At 55.4% G+C, this 16162-nt stretch overlaps 3 protein-coding genes across 4 annotated transcripts in view; 1 reads left to right on the forward strand and 2 right to left on the reverse strand.

The window, feature by feature from the left end:
- The first annotated feature begins 245 nt into the window (after window positions 1-245).
- Window positions 246-11328, forward strand: Crlf1 (cytokine receptor like factor 1). The gene is made up of 9 exons (XM_021170661.2): window positions 246-515; window positions 5848-6129; window positions 6344-6473; window positions 6581-6750; window positions 8111-8268; window positions 8337-8505; window positions 10551-10738; window positions 10843-10885; window positions 11071-11328. The coding sequence occupies exons 1-9, from the start codon at window positions 392-394 to the stop codon at window positions 11082-11084; spliced, it is 1278 nt and encodes a 425-aa protein (XP_021026320.1). The 5' UTR covers window positions 246-391; the 3' UTR covers window positions 11085-11328.
- A 215-nt stretch (window positions 11329-11543) lies between these two features.
- Rex1bd (required for excision 1-B domain containing) lies at window positions 11544-14017 on the reverse strand. Its single transcript, XM_021170418.2, has 5 exons — window positions 13897-14017; window positions 13731-13813; window positions 13006-13210; window positions 12230-12306; window positions 11544-11758 (listed from the first exon to the last, which is right to left on the reverse strand). Exons 1-5 carry the CDS (start codon window positions 13966-13968, stop codon window positions 11686-11688), a joined length of 510 nt encoding a protein of 169 aa, XP_021026077.1. The 5' UTR covers window positions 13969-14017; the 3' UTR covers window positions 11544-11685.
- Window positions 14018-15894: 1877 nt separating this feature from the next.
- The window catches only part of Uba52 (ubiquitin A-52 residue ribosomal protein fusion product 1), a 2426-nt gene continuing 2158 nt past the window's right edge, over window positions 15895-16162 (reverse strand). For both annotated transcript variants that reach the window (XM_021169937.2, XM_021169938.2), the window contains exon 4: window positions 15895-16160. In XM_021169937.2, coding sequence (XP_021025596.1) covers window positions 15964-16160 — 197 coding nt within the window. In that variant the 3' untranslated portion in view covers window positions 15895-15963. The remainder of the gene's footprint in view (window positions 16161-16162) is intronic.

Consider the following 16162-nt stretch of genomic DNA (forward strand, 5'->3'; position numbering starts at 1 on the left):
GGGAAGCCTGGGACGGGCGGGACCAGAGAGGGAGGTCCCACGGGCTGGTGGGGAAGGAGTAGGGGGCTTCGCGCAGGAGTATGGGACGATCAGGAGTGGTAACTGGGCGGAGGCCGGTCGGGCGGGGCGCGCCGTGCCCGCGGGCGGTGGGAAGGCCGGTGCGGGGCCCACGATCAACCCCCCCCCCAGGGGCCGGGCCGGGCCGGGGGCGGGGCCGGGCGGGGCGAGCGGCGCATTAGCGCCTTGTCAATTTCGGCTGCTCAGACTTGCTCCGGCCTTCGCTGTCCGCGCCCAGTGACGTGCTTGAGGACCCGAGCCCCAATCTGCACCCCGCAGACTCGCCCCCGCCCCATACCGGCGTTGCAGTCACCGCCCGTTGCGCGCCACCCCCATGCCCGCGGGTCGCCCGGGCCCCGTCGCCCAATCCGCGCGGCGGCCGCCGCGGCCGCTGTCCTCGCTGTGGTCGCCTCTGTTGCTCTGTGTCCTCGGGGTGCCTCGGGGCGGATCGGGAGCCCGTGAGTACCGTGCGCCCTGCTCCCCACCTCCCCAGGGAAGCCGGGATCGGGCGCCCCGGGGGGTAGTCGCGGGGGATGGAAGAGGGGGCGCGAGCGCCACCTGGACGTCCCGGGAACAAAGGAAGGCGGCCCTCGGGGCGCCCTCACCTGTGGGGCTCACGGCACCACCACCCAGCCTCCCAAGAGTACCCCGTTATACATCAGAGGCCTCTTATCTGTATCCCCTTTGCGAGGCTGTCTGGCCAGGCTCATTTTGAAGGACATTGCAGTGTCCTGGGACCCCCTCCTTCAGGGAGCTGGGACGGTTCGGGGCGCACGCCTGTGTCTTGGATATCAGAGCGGAAGGGAAGCCTCCCTGGCCGGGGGCGCACGCTTGGGTGCGTTGGGTTGGGTGCTGGCGCAAAGTGGGGTCCCCTCCCCCATAAAGTGATGATCCCCGGGGGGAGGGTGGGGCGTTATCGTGAGCCCTCCTGTTCGCCTGGCATGCGGCCCGGCGTCCCCCGGGACTTGCCTCTCCGTGGGGTCGGCGCCGCCCCCTCCCCCCTATAGCAGACTCCATGCTTTGGTATCCTCGAAGTCCTCTCCACTGGTGGGGCTCACAACCGGTCTCATTCAGGCTGCGCTGGGTTGAGAGCCTCTAGCGACTGAAATTTCGGTGAGGAGCGAGAGCAAGCGTGTCCGGGCATCACGAGCCCAGACTTCATTGTCTAAGGGGCACCCAGTGGGGGTCAGCTGCCGAGAGAATCCCACTGTCCCAGGAGGAACTCTTGGCCTTGAGCCCCCATCACCCAACGCACACATCCCCGCCAGGATGCGGTCTCCACATCCAGACCCTCTCTGGGACACACCCAAAGACACACAAAAGAGCCCCACTGGCTTATGTCCCGTCACCCTGCCCTCCGACGCGCGCTGCAGCCCAGATGCGTATTCGCACACCATCGCGGCGCTCGCATTCCATCCTCTACACAGACACACACACACACACACACACGTCCGCACGCCCGCACTCGTGGTCCCACATTTATTTCACAGGGGAGGCAACACCGGGGTACGCATATGGTTGAGTGCACTGGAGATCTTTCCCCACCACTCTCAGGACCCCATCCGGAGACACAGATACAGGCCACACCGCAGGGGCACCACGCTGCGCTGCTGCTCTGGGCTACTAGTCTGTGCAGTTTGTCCGCGGTGTCTGTGGACGCCCTCCCGCTCTCGTCAGGGGACACGAACCTACACTTCTGCTTGCCCAAGGCGGCTGGGCAGGTGATGTGGTGACACCCGGGACCTTTCCGGGGAGTTGGTGTTGCTGCCAAGCCTGGGTAGTTTTTGAATGCCACCAATAGCGCTAAGCTTTGTTTCCGGGCGGGCTGCAGAGCAACAGGCGAAGGTGGCGGAGTGGGGGTGGCGCGTGTGTTTTTTCCTTTAAGGGGAAGAGAAATTAAATAAGAGGTTCTCACACCTCTGCAATCTGTTTGTACTTACGGTGTGTCTTAGCACCTGACCAGCCAGCCGGTGGGTCGTAAAAGTGTATGCAGGTACCAGCGGGACAGGAGATGGGGGCCCCTGGGGGATGGCTGGGATGGAGGCCACCTTCCCGTTGGCCTTTCAGGGAATCTCACACTTTTCCCTTTTAAAACACATGGTGTTCTTTTTAATAACGGCAGCAACTCCGCATTGGGAAAGGGGGAAAGAAGCTTGTATAGGCCCCGGCTTTGTGGGCGAAAGGAGGGGAAGAGGGAAGAAAAAAGGAGGGGTGTCTCCTCCAGGCTTAGGGGGCTGCTGTCAGCTGCTGCTCTGTCTAGTTTGGCATGTGTGTGCTCCAGTCCCCAGTGGCTTTGGCCCATTGTTTGTGGAAGCCAAGAGGGAGACTGGAGTCCTCTATCTCTGGTACTCCACAGAGTCAGGCTTCTCAATCCGAGCCCAGAGAACGTCTTCCCTGTTTTATGGAGGGAATCAGGGAAGGGGGTGCCAGGTGGACTAAGTTCTGCTGAGGACTGTACCAGTCGCTCGCTTGAAGGAGAAAGCTTGGGCTTGCCCCCTTCCCCCTCAAGCCACGAAGGGCAGCTGCTAGGCTAGTGTGGTAAAAGGGCATTACTCCCCAGCCAGGACCCCCCAGAGAGTCCCCTTCCTGGCCAGACAAATGCTGGGGAGGGACAGAGGGGTGTGATCATTGCCCAGGAGTGCAGACAGTGGGGTCCCGGGTCGGGCAGTGCCTCCCACCCTGCTGAGGGGGGCGCCCAGGCAGGAAGCGGTGGGTGGGCCGGGGTAGAGACGCTGGCACGTCCCAGTTCATGCCGAAGGAATTCTGAATTAGCGGGCGGCTGGCTGCCTGGGACCTCCGGGGCGGCCCCCTGGCCCCCGCCGCCTCCGCTCTGGCCTGCTCCTCCTGCTCCTTCGCACGGACGCTGAGACCTCCGCTGAGCCCTGGGACAAGCCCCAAATGTAACTGCGATTGCAGGCTTCGCAAGACCCGCCTCCTCCCAAGGCCAAGTTTGCCCGGGAGAAGTCATTCAGGGCCCAGACTAGAACCATGTTGGTGCCACCTCATCCATCTGGGGCATGAAGGACGGTCCAGGGCTGCAGTTTAGCTTCTTACTAGGAACCTGGGGGTGGGTGCAGCCTCTGTTCTCTGAGCCTCTTGGGGAATCGGTTTTGTTTTTGTTTTTGCTTTTTCTAATACTCTTTTCCTCTCATCCAATCCCGGGACTGTTTTCCTCCCTAAGGGTTGAGAGCCCTGCAGTCTTCCCTAACCTTTCCTTTGCTTCTACCCCAGGGCCTTTGCACATGGAGCCCCACCTCTCCCCTTGTCCAACTGGGGCTCCAGCCTTACTGCATTTGGCTCTTGGTAACTGTCCCAGGGCCTCTCTGACACACAGGGCTGTAGCCCCAGCTCCCTCTCTTCTCTTTCTCCTTCTCCTCCCCCTTTCTCTTTTGCTTCTGAGACTTCTTTTTTTCTTTTTCTTTTTGGCTTTTTGAGACAGGGTGTCTCTGTACAGCCCTGGCTGCCCTGGCACTCATTCTGTAGACCAGGCTAGCCTCAAACTCACAAACCTACCTGCCTTTGCCTCTGCCTCTCCAGTGCTGGCACTAAAGATGTGGGCCACCACAGCTAGTAGGGATAAGTGTTTTGCTGTGTCTTTATTCCTATAGTGACCTCAGTTCCTGGCATATTGTAGGCTATGAATAGATGAATGGATGGATGGATGGATGGATGGATGGATGGATGGAGCAAGCTTGAATCGTTCTGAGTGAAAAAAGAGGCCTCAGAGAACTGAATGGAGTTAGGTTCCCAGGGCAGCCTGGCTGGCTGGTCTCATGGGAGCTCCCTGTGAAACTTCCCCTACACCTCCCACCACCCTGCCATCTTGTGTGCCTGACAAGAAAGGCCAATGGCCAGATGAGGACACAGACTCAGGGAAGCTTGGAATATGTTCCCCTCCTCATATCCTAGGCCTTGCTGTCCCCCTGAGGGCCCAGCCTATGAGTAGGGCAGCTGTGGGCTGCCCTAAGGTTGGGTAGGCAAGAAGGGGGTGGTCCCTCAGAGTGGGTCACAGGATTGAGGTCATTTCCTAAGTGGCCATCACAGTGGCCCTAGGAAATGATTGTGGAGAGTCAGGACTCCTGTTGGGAGTTGTAGAGGGCCCATCGTGTGTGCTGGGATGTGAGGAGGGCACGGGGAAAATGAAGGCTCAGCCCCTCAGCTTGCCCTTCACGGTTTACCCAACAGAGCTCACCTCTTCTCCTCTGGACAGGGTCTCTCTGTATGCACAGATTGGCCTCACATTTGTGATTCCCTTCCCTTGATCTCCTGGGATGACAAACATTTACCAGGGTAGGATTTTACATTTTAGATATGTCCATTCTCCAGAAACACACTTGTGAGGTTAGGGTGTCAGTGAAAGGACACCACCAGGACAGGCAAAGAACTGGAGAGGAAGGAAATTGGTAAGCCAGGCCATGCTTGATGGCTTATGTGTGATCCCAGAACTCTGGACGCTGAGGCAGGAGGATTCCGAGTTTCAAGACCGTGTGGTCTAGGTAATGAGACCCTGTCAAGAAAAGAAAAGAAATAAAGAGACAAGAAAATGTTTATGGGCTGTGAGACAGCTTGGTGGGTAAGGGGCACTTGCCTCCAATCAAGACGACCTCAGCCCCATCCCTAGGACTCCATGGTAGAAGGAGAAAGCAGACTCCAGTTGGCTGACCTCCATACATGTGCTCCAGTGTGCACACACACAGGGAGACATAATGAATTAATAGGATGTATTTGCTTAGATTTAAGTAGGCATTTATGACTGATGTTTTTAAATTTTTATTTGATTTTATGAAAATATACTTGTTTGTTTTTGGTTTGGTTTGGTTTGAGTTTGAGTTTTGTTTATTTGAGACAGGGCTTCTCTGTATAGTCCTGGCTGTCCTTGGAACTCACTCTGTAGACCAGGCTGGCCTTGAACTCAGAAATCCGGCTGCCTCTGCCTCCTGAGTGCTTAGATTAAAGGCATGCATTGCCACTCAGCAAAATTGCATACTTTAACCCCAGCATTTGGGAGGCAGAGGCAGACTAATGTCTGAATTCCAGGCTAGCCAAGGATACAGAGTGAGACCCTATTCTTACCCTCCCCCCAAAACCCCAAAATGTATTTTGTGCTTGTGTATGTACATGTGTGTTGCAGCATGTAAATGTCCAAGGACAACTTGTAGAAGTTCTCTTCCTTCACAGTCTAAGTCCTGAATTCAAACTTAAGGTCCTCAGGCTTAGCCACAGTTTTCTTTATGTACTGAGCCATTTCACTGGTCCTGGATTGACTGATGGATTAATTTTTGAGATAAGGTCTCTTGTAGCTCTGGCTAGGCTCAAACTATGAACTCCAAGGTCATCTTGAGCTGCTGGTACTCCTGCCTCCACCCCAAGTGCTGGAATGATACTCAGGCAGCACCTCTCTGGGGAAGGTGCTGGCCTTGGCCTTGATTTTGTTGCCTCGGCTTCAATGAGTGCTTGGGTCTCATTGTTTCTTTTCTTTATCTGTAAAATGGGTGAATACCTGCTCAAGACTTCCTGACTCTTTTTTTTTTTTTTTTTTTTTTTTTTTTTTTTTTTTGGTTTTTCGAGACAGGGTTTCTCTGTATAGCCCTGGCTGTCCTGGAACTCACTTTGTAGACCAGGCTGGCCTCGAACTCAGAAATCCACCTGCCTCTGCCTCCCGAGTGCTGGGATTAAAGGCGTGCGCCACCACGCCCGGCGTAAGACTTCCTGACTCTTGAAACATCCGGGCAAGGTGAGGGACTTGAAGTGGGCTCATCCATGCCTGACAAGTGTCGTCTTTGACCCCAGATACAGCTGTAATCAGCCCCCAGGACCCTACCCTTCTCATCGGCTCCTCCCTGCAAGCTACCTGCTCTATACATGGAGACACACCTGGGGCCACCGCTGAGGGGCTCTACTGGACCCTCAATGGTCGCCGCCTGCCCTCTGAGCTGTCCCGCCTCCTTAACACCTCCACCCTGGCCCTGGCCCTGGCTAACCTTAATGGGTCCAGGCAGCAGTCAGGAGACAATCTGGTGTGTCACGCCCGAGATGGCAGCATTCTGGCTGGCTCCTGCCTCTATGTTGGCTGTAAGTGGGGCCCCAGACACTCAGGGATAGATGGGGGGTGGCAATGACAGATTTAGAGCCTGGGTCCTCTGTCCTGGGGCGGAGCCATGGGCTCTCACTTGCATGCAGGCATGGTCATATCCAGCACAGGCATTGCAACTCTAGAGACAGCTGTGGCTGCACTGTCCCCTGTATACCCCACTGCTTTAGAAAAGCTGTCATGTTTTCCTTGTAGTGCCCCCTGAGAAGCCCTTTAACATCAGCTGCTGGTCCCGGAACATGAAGGATCTCACATGCCGCTGGACACCAGGTGCACACGGGGAGACATTCTTACACACCAACTACTCCCTCAAGTACAAGCTGAGGTTGGTACCCAGCCAAACCTTGCTGTGTGACTTCTGGCAATACTTACCTTCTCTGATCAAATATGTTCCTGTCTATGAACTCAAAAGGGACTCTCGCACCTCCACAGGTGGTACGGTCAGGATAACACATGTGAGGAGTACCACACTGTGGGCCCTCACTCATGCCATATCCCCAAGGACCTGGCGCTCTTCACTCCCTATGAGATCTGGGTGGAAGCCACCAATCGTCTAGGCTCAGCAAGATCTGATGTCCTCACACTGGATGTCCTGGACGTGGGTGAGCCCCCAGTGTCCACCTGTGTTCTACCCTAGACCAGACTTTTTGGTTCTTCTAGAGGTCTTAGCCACAGCCATGGTGGTTACAGGGCAGTGGTTGTTCATAACTTGATGCAAAGACTTTCCCCCAAGACAGTCAAGATTTTCCCCTCCCCAACCCCAACACACACATATACACACACACTCTGCAGAGGACACCTGGCCTGACCACCCTCCCTCTCAACAGCCCAGGTGTTCAGAAGGGAGTCCTAAGGGACTGAGAGGAGGCGCCCAGGTCTGAAGGCGCCCCAGGAAGCCGAGGCCTTGAGCTGGGGGGGGNGGGGGGGGGGGGGGCGAGGGTTGGAGGCAGGAAGTGGATGATCCCTGAGCAGAACTGGGCCTAATCTAATTAGGGTGTTCCCAGCCCAGAGCAGCCTGGGCCATTTAACCCTTCAAGTGCCTTACTGAAGACTCAGGGGAAAGATCAGCTTGTACTCTCTCCATGGTCCCCCAGGAGGGTTCCTGGGTGCCCCTGGCTCATTCCCACATCCCAGAGGTTTTGTGTCTTCCTGGCATCTAACCCGCAGTTGTGCTCTGTGGCTGGCACAGCTGCCCCGTGGAGGCTCTTGGTAATGTACAAGGCACAGAGGTGGACATGGGGTGGGGATACATAGGAATAGAGCCAAATAGCACCTCAAGGTGGGGTGATATACAATAAAACTTGTCACCCTGATGCTCAGAAAGCCTACACATGATAATCACAATTGTTGACATCACTCTGGGACATGAAGTGAGACCCTGGCTCAAAACACAGACAGTAGCTTTAAGAGTCAGCTTGTGACTTAATACTGCAACTCAAGGCCTAATAGTGCTGGGTGATGCTCGCCTCACTCCTGTTTAGTGAGATCTCTGCTGCTAATCTCCACCCCAGCTGCTGGGTGGGCTGCTCTGTCCCCTTGAGGACAGGATTGTGTGTCTTCCATCAGAGATAGGAACGGTGGTAGCAGCAACTGCTGCTGGCTGTTTCTGGAATATTAAATGACAGTTACCTATCAGGCCTGGGTGAGTAGCTAACAGGGGTGGAGGGTGGGGGCGGGGTCTGGAAAACGCAGATAGGGTCGCAGGAGCCACTGCAGCCTAGATTACACCACAGGGAGTTCTGTCACTAGGCCATTCTCACCAAGCAGAGTCCTCAGAACTGGGCACACTGTTGCCAGCATTTAATGCCAGCATTAGGGGAGGCAGAGGCAGAAGGATCTCTCTGAGTTCAAGGCCATCCTGAATCCACATAACGAGCTCCAGGCCAGCCAGGGCTGCGCAGTAAAACCTTGTCTCAAAAACAAACAAAACATCTCTAGTGACCAGGCTTGCTCCACCCCCAGTGACCACGGACCCCCCACCCGACGTGCACGTGAGCCGCGTTGGGGGCCTGGAGGACCAGCTGAGTGTGCGCTGGGTCTCACCACCAGCTCTCAAGGATTTCCTCTTCCAAGCCAAGTACCAGATCCGCTACCGCGTGGAGGACAGCGTGGACTGGAAGGTGCCCGTCCCGCCCCGGACCCGCCCCTGACCCCGCCCCCCGCATCTGACTCCTCCCTCACCGTGCAGGTGGTGGATGACGTCAGCAACCAGACCTCCTGCCGTCTCGCGGGCCTGAAGCCCGGCACCGTTTACTTCGTCCAAGTGCGTTGTAACCCATTCGGGATCTATGGGTCGAAAAAGGCGGGAATCTGGAGCGAGTGGAGCCACCCCACCGCTGCCTCCACCCCTCGAAGTGGTGAGCACCTCTCCAGGGCTGGCTGGCCCATGGAATCCCCAATCCATCCCGTTTCCTCCCCCCCCCCCCCCTTTTTTTTTTTTTTTTTTTTTTTTTTTTTTTTTTGAGACAGCGTCTTAAGCTAGCGCATGCTGGCCTTAAATTCCATATGTAGTCAAGGATGACCTCAAACTCCTGGTCTTTTTGTCTCCACTTAGAGACAATGGCCAGTGGCCATCACCACCCTTGGGGGACTAGCCATGGAGTCTATTTAGCCTGTCATTTTGTGACAGATGGAGTACAACAGTGTGACCTCTTGTAAGAGAACTGAAGACAGGCTCTTTTTAACCCCAATATTCTAGACTCTCTAGAAGTTAACTTTATATAAAATAGAGACTATTATAGCCAGTTATCACATGGTCCCACGGAACCTTTTGTCACACAACCTATAGACCACGGTGCCTGTGCCTACCACATGAGGGTCTCTACTGCTGGGCCACCCCTCGAACCCTTAAAATACTGTAACCTAGGCTGCCTTAATATTTGCAATCCTCCTGCCTCAGCCTCTTGAATGCTCAGAAACCAGGCATTAACCCAAGTTTCTCTTCTCTGGGTCCCTTTCTTAAGGTGGGAGGGCCTAAAGATGACTTCCTTTGTCCTGAAGACTCTCCGAGCCCATGGATCTGCACTCTCTAATATGAAATATATTGCATAAAATGTCTGGCCTCAGTTTCCCCATCTGTCAGGTTTAGGCAGCACGGTCCAAGGCACTTCAGTATTTGCAGGCAGTAGAGGAGGAGGCTCCCATCCCCCACCCGCTTCCTCCAGTCCCTAAGACAGAATACTTTAACACTGAAACTGAACTCTCGCAGACGCATATGCTCAGTATGATGATGATGAAATAATGGGGAAACTGAGGCTCCGAGAGATTCCTGGAGGAAGAGGGTCAAAACCAGCTCCAGGAAGCTCTCCAGCCCCCATCCGGGCCTCTCCAGGTTCTGGGCTTGGCGGGAGTGAACACAGCTGGGAGGGGCTGGAGCCTGGGAGCTTTGGCCCTTGCTCGTGCCCAGCACCTGCGATTCTTGCACGGGAGCCAGCAGGCGGCTGCGTCCGCCCGAGAGACTGAGGAGGCCGGGGGTAGGGTTGGAGGGAGGTAAGCAGGGGCTGTGGGGGCCGAGGCTTGTGCCAGGGCCTGTCAGCGAGTCCCCAGTTTTATTTATGGCGTGAGGCCGATGTCCTTATCCGCTGGCCTGCTGGGGGATGGCTGCGGCTGGGGATTGGACCCAAGGGCTGGCCTCCCACTTGGTCCTCCAACCCACTCCATGTCACACCCGTGCATTCTCTGAGGCTTATCTTGGGAACCCGCCCTTGTTCTGTGCTGTCTGTCTGTCTCCATTTCTGTCATTCACTTTCCCAGGGCTTTTTTTTTTACGCTTTTAATATAACTAAGTTTTTAAAATTGCTTTTGTATAATGTGTGTGCCTTCGTGAGCGTGCGTGCCACAACACACGTGAAGGTTAGAGAACTTTGTTGAGTAGGCTCATTCCACCATGTGGGACTAGGGCTGGCGACAAGAGCAAGTACTGAGCCATCTCGCCAGCCCCTCACCCCTCACTTCCCAACCTGTTTGGATAGTCACAGGTAATCGAAGGTAAATCGCTGGCTTTAATTTCGCAGCTATCAGCCTACCAAGTGCTGTGCCACCACGTTTGTGGGAGGGGCTCTCCTCCCAGTGTCTGGGGGTACACAGTCCCAAGATCTCTGCTTTCTAGGTCTTTGTCTTAGTTTGTCCCTTGCTTTGTCCATGTCCCTAGAGTCTCTGGCCACACTTAGTCTCCATTGATTTCCTTTCCGACTGAATACTCGGTTTTACCTCCCACTGATTTGACTCCCTCCTTTGCTTGTCTCCATCGTCGTGGCATTGCCATTCCTCTGGGTGACTCTGGGTCCACACCTGACACCTTTCCCAACTTTCCCCGGCCGAAGCTGGTTTGGTATGGGAGGCCGCCGTCCCGCGCGCGCCTCCTGCTGGCCGCTCCCCAACACTGCCGCTCCATTCTCTTTAGAGCGCCCGGGCCCGGGCGGCGGGGTGTGCGAGCCGCGGGGCGGCGAGCCCAGCTCGGGCCCGGTGCGGCGCGAGCTCAAGCAGTTCCTCGGCTGGCTCAAGAAGCACGCATACTGCTCGAACCTTAGCTTCCGCCTGTACGACCAGTGGCGTGCTTGGATGCAGAAGTCACACAAGACCCGAAACCAGGTAGGAAAGTTGGGGGAGGCTTGCGTGGGGGGTAAAGGAGCAGAGGAAGAGAGAGACCCGGGTGAGCAGCCTCCACAACACCGCACTCTTCTTTCCAAGCACAGGACGAGGGGATCCTGCCCTCGGGCAGACGGGGTGCGGCGAGAGGTAAGGGGGTCTGGGTGAGTGGGGCCTACAGCAGTCTAGATGAGGCCCTTTCCCCTCCCTCTGTGTTGCTCAAAGGGATCTCGTAGTGCTCATTTCACCCACTGCAAAGAAGCGCCAGGTTTTACTGCATCAGCATCAAGGTGCTGAAGGGGCCAGGCTTAATGTGGCCTCTTTTCTGCCCTCAGGTCCTGCCGGCTAAACTCTAAGGATAGGCCATCCTGCTGCTGGGTCAGACCTGGAGACTCACCTGAATTGGAGCCCCTCTGTACCATCTGGGCAACAAAGAAACCTACGAGGGGCTGGGGCACAATGAGCTCCCACAACCACAGCTTTGGTCCACATGATGGTCACACTTGGATATACCCCAGTGTGGGTAGGGTTGGGGTAATGCAGAACCTTCCAAGAGTCTCTCTAAATAAATAAATGAGTTGTTCAGGTTCCGATGGCCAGTGTGTTTGGGGCCTATGTGCTGGGGTTGGGGGAGGGGCAGTATACCCCCTCCCACCTATAAATTTCAATCCTGTTTTCTAGAACACTACCTGTCCCAGAACGCCTTGGGGGTGTGAAATCTTACACCTGCTCTCCCTGTTTCCCTGGAGAATCCCCCCTCACCCCAAGATGGCCGACCCATCCCAAGATACAGAGCCGATGGGAAAGCTGCAGAGGGAGAATTCTTTATTGCGTGAGGCACATTGGAGGGCAGCCCAGCAGGGCACGACCTCAGCCAGCTGGCGGTCAGGGCTGGGCTCAACGCCATGGGCCTCTTTTCCCGGCTTCCTCTGGTCTCTGGGGAGCCGCCCTCACTCGGCAGATTCCGCATCAAACCTGAGTTCCTGCAGAACCTCGCCGATCGCCTCCATGGTTTTAATTACCCTACAAGAGCGGATGGAAACTATAAATAAAACCCAGATGGGGTGAATTAGCTGAGCTGCACAGCTAGCGGGGAGGGGGGCTATGGCAAGCCTTGGGCCCTCCTGCCTGCTGCCAAACCTCAAGCCCAGCCTGGGAGCATGCCCAGGAGGCCGGGTGGCTCGGTGGGTCACAGTAGGCTCATGGGAAAGGCCATGGTGTGTGTGTGGGGGGGTGATGTTTGTGCATGCCTGTCTATGCATAGAGACCTGCAATAGACCTGTAGGGGTTCACAGGGGAGCAAGTGACTGGTCACGTTCAAACTCCTGAAGGCAGTGGAAACTAAGATATGTGATATGCATGCACATCTTAGGAAGTACGTATCTGGGAACACCAGAGTGCCTAAGAGTGCCTGCCCTCTCTGACTGGCTTAGCACTGGGCTGACCCAAAGTGCCAATCTAAGGTGGCAAAGCCAAGGGACCAACAGGGCTCACTTTATTTTCAGCTGGTGCAACTTTTCAGGGTCCTGTTCTGACACTCCGGGTGTCCCCATCATCTGCAGCAGTGCCACCTGGAGGAGGAAATAGGAGTTACAGTAGACAAAAGCCACAGCCACACAGAGGGAAGAAGGGCCAGGCGTGGACCCTAAAGAGAGCAGAGCTTGACTGGGAGGTAGCTTATGGTTTGCTTTTAGGACTCTCCTATGGAAGGAGGTACAGAATATGGTCACAGTTTGGAAAAGCCAGGGAATGGTGGCAGGTATGGTAGGTGTGGCCTCCACCCCAGTGGCCAGACAGGGAGTTAGAATTCTAGGATGGAAATGGACTCTGCAGAGTTTGGGATTGTGCACTAAGAATTCCAGACCAAAGAGCTACATGGTTTACAGTGGGCAAGCTCCTCCCCTACTACCACTAGCTATAAGGTTAGGGTAGGTGGGGTCTTGGGATCTGGGCCAAGGACCAAGGATGACAAGTGTCTGAGGATATTTGTGGAAGAAGTAGTTTGTGGGTTCCAAAGGTGATAACCCAGAGTTAGGGACTTAAACAGCCACAGTGGTCGATGCGTTGGGTTTCTGGAGTTCTTAGGACAGCTTTACAGAGGGGCTGGTATAATTAAGCAAAAATCTGGGAGGGAAGTGTAGGCAGCCAGGAAAGAGTGGGAGAGGGCCCAAATGCATAGAGGTGTGTGGCAAAAATAGTAGTAGGTCGGGGTGGCTGGGAATGGGTTGTGGCCCATGCCCCACTCTAAAGGAGAGGGGTGGTGGTCTTACCGTGGCCAGGCGCGTCTGTTCTAGCTCCTGCAGGCTGCGCACGTGGCGGGCGAGTACCGGTTGCGCTCGAGGCCCTGCCAACTCTGCTTCCACTGCCAATACCTCCCGCGAGGCAGCGGCGAAGGCCTGGGTCACCTCGTGCACGACACTCCGGTAACTCGGGAAGTCATAGTGCTGACCACTGAGCAGGTACTGACGGTGAGCTCTGCAGTGGACCGGGAGGATGCTGAATCGACACGCTGACTGGCAGACCACGCTCCCTGCTCCAGCTACGTGGAAGATCCCCCCGACTCGAAAGAGAAAAACCCGAACCCCACAGACTGGGTCTGTCGGGACAGAGCTAGTGCTTAACCATCTCTGCACTTAGAGAAGAGAGGGATCTAGCGGAAGGTCACACCACAGCTGCTCCCTCCAGGCCACGCCCACATTCTGCTCTACACCTATCTACCCTGCTACTAAGGGCTACACCCCCAGCTCTACCCAACTCCCCCGAATAGACAGGCTTCAGTGTCACAGCTCCTTTTATCCACTTCGCTTTCAAGTACGCCCTGCTTCCGGCAGCAGCACTTCGGCATCTCCTGGACCAGATCTGGCTCTCTCCCCACCTCTTCCGACCAAGTCCACAACCTAAGTCCTCCCAGCCACGCCTCCAGCCGGCTCCCCGCAGGTCCCCCTCTAGCAAGCTCTCCCAGGGCCCGCCCCCTCCTCCAGCCCAGCCCGCTCACTGGTCTAGACGGCGGAAGGCCTGTGCGCGTTCATCCTGAAGCTGCTGAATCCTCCGCACCAGTGCAGCGATCGGGGCGTCTCTCTATGGCGGGTGTGGGGCCATGAAGCCGGAGTCCTGAGCCCATCCCGCCACCCCGCACCCGTCCCACCCGCAACGGGGCTCACCCAGGCCCACGCGGACTCCACAGACCCCGGACCGTCTGGAGCAGCCAACACCTCTGCGGCGGCGGTGAGCATGACTGCGCAGTCAAGTGGCACTTGGGAACGGCCTCTGCGCCCCCTGCCGGCCGGGAGGTCCACCACCAGCCCGCGCGCCTTTGAACTCGTTTTGTTTTGGTTTGAGACAGGGTTTCTGTGTAGCCCTGGCTGTCCCTGCCTCTGTCAACAAAGTGCTGGGATTAAAGGCGTGTGTCACTACCGCCTGGTGGAACTCTAGTTTCTTTTTTTTTTTTTTAAAGATTTATTTATATATATGTAAATACACTGTAGCTGTCCTCAGACTCTCGAGAAGAGGGAGTCAGATCTCGTTACGGATGGTTGTGAGCCACCATGTGGTTGCTGGGATTTGAACTCCTGACCTTCGGAAGAGCAGTCGGGTGCTCTTACCCACTGAGCCATCTCACCAGCCCCAGGAACTCTAGTTTCTAAAGCAACTAAATGGTTAGTTCCAGGACTCTGCGGAGATCGAATAGTCTAAATCGAAGGCCACAAGTATTTCTGTACGGGTGATGCTTATGAATGTAGCTAGGGGATAAACTGGTTTCAGTGGCTGAGTACTAGTTGCTGTTGCTGGACACCTGCCGCAAGTGCTTCGCACGCCTGCACCCTCGCACTCCCCGCCCCCCCCCCCCCCGGTTTCTCTGTGTAGCCCTGGCACTCAGAAATCTGCCTGCCACTGCCTCCCTGGGAGTGCTGGGATTAAAGTCGTGTGCCACCACACACTTTTTTTTTAAATTTATTTATTATATGTAAGTATACTGTAGCTGTCTTCAGACCCTCCAGAAGAGGGAGCCAGATCTCATTACAGATGGTTGTGAGCCACCATGTGGTTGCTAGGATTTGAACTCCAGACCTTCAAAGCAGTCAGGTGCTCTTACCCACTGAGCCATCTCATCAGCCCAGCACACACCTTTTTAAAAGTATTATATGTAAGTACACTGTAGCTGTCTTCAGACACACCAGAAGAGGCATCAGATCAATTATGGATGGTTGAGCCACCGTGTGGCTACTGGGAATTGAACTCAGGACCTCTGGAAGAACAGTCAGTGCTCTTAACCAGAGCTATTTCTCCAGCCCCTAATGTACCTTTTGATGTCACCTCACAGTGCACACAAACCATCCATTCAGGTTACACCTTTGAATTGGGATGCTCTGGGCAGCAGTAGTGCATGCCCTTAATCCCAGCACTGGGAAGCTGGGCCTAAAACCGAGGTAGGATATGCTCTGAAAGGCCCCTTCTCTAAATGACTTTGGAGATGCTGGTTGCACATACATGGGGGATTTGCAAGCTGCTGTCAACCAGGTTCAAACCCACAGAACCTTCCAAATGACAAGGCAGACTGCATACCTGAAGTCAGTTGCAAGCAACATGGCCAGTCTAACACTCCCCACAATGGGTGAAATGGTTCTAGGCCCCCCCTAGAGTACCCAGCTACACATGCAAAAGTGTGCCTGAGGGGCTGGAGAGATGGCTCAGTGGTTAAGAGTCATGTAAATAAATCTATACTCAAAAATCAAAGGTAGATGAGGCAGCCTCATAAGCCCATATAAAGTGTGTTGCCTGTAATCCATGGAGCTATGCCTAATGGTGTTCAGCAACCTAACTGGCAACTGGTGAACTGCCCCTCCAGAGACCCTAAATTGTGGCCCCACACATCAGAGCCAAGACAAGATCTGTAAGCACAGCCTGCTTCCCCACAGCAGCACTGCGTGTGGGCTCCACCTTTACATGGTTCCAAGGCTTGCAAGTTCTAACCCAAGGGTTCACCCTGCTGCCCAGTACCAGTCTTTACTGCCAACAATTCACAAGTTCAGGTAAGACCTGTCTGCCTCCCCAGCCTCCAAGGTTCAAGGGCAGCCTAGGCTACATGGTGAGATCCCCTTCTCAACAGGAGCGTCCCCTCCCCACCAGTCCCTCAACAGAACAGTCACTCTAGACACCAATTACTGCTCCAGTCGATGGAAGGGGACTTTATTTGGTCCCGGGGTCACAGGTCAGGTATGACCCCAGCTTTATTTGACCTTCTTCTTGGGGCGCAGGTTGTTGGTATGGCCGCACTTCTTCTTGCGGCAGTTGACTGCACGAGGGTGCAGGCGTGCGTAGCACTTGCGGCAGATCATCTTGTCACAGTTGTACTTCTGGGCAAGCTGACGAAGGGACGGCTCAATGATGCCACCGCGCAGACGCAGCACCAGGTGCAAGGTGGACTCT

The sequence above is a fragment of the Mus caroli genome, chromosome 8 (assembly GCF_900094665.2).
Source record: "Mus caroli chromosome 8, CAROLI_EIJ_v1.1, whole genome shotgun sequence".
In the NCBI taxonomy this organism is placed as follows: Eukaryota; Metazoa; Chordata; class Mammalia; order Rodentia; family Muridae; genus Mus; species Mus caroli.

Excerpts from the sequence above, each read along its gene's own strand:
- Crlf1 (XM_021170661.2), top strand. The coding sequence starts at position 392 with ATGCCCGCGGGTCGCCCGGGCCCCGTCGCCCAATCCGCGCGGCGGCCG. Across the intron at positions 516-5,847 it reads TCGGGGCGGATCGGGAGCCC|ATACAGCTGTAATCAGCCCC; the intron begins GTGAGTACCGTG and ends CTTTGACCCCAG. Across the intron at positions 6,474-6,580 it reads TCCCTCAAGTACAAGCTGAG|GTGGTACGGTCAGGATAACA; the intron begins GTTGGTACCCAG and ends GCACCTCCACAG.
- Rex1bd (XM_021170418.2), bottom strand. The coding sequence starts at position 13,968 with ATGCTCACCGCCGCCGCAGAGGTGTTGGCTGCTCCAGACGGTCCGGGG. Across the intron at positions 13,211-13,730 it reads GCCTTCCGCCGTCTAGACCA|AGCTCACCGTCAGTACCTGC; the intron begins GTGAGCGGGCTG and ends GGTCCACTGCAG. Across the intron at positions 12,307-13,005 it reads AACAGACGCGCCTGGCCACG|GTGGCACTGCTGCAGATGAT; the intron begins GTAAGACCACCA and ends TTCCTCCTCCAG.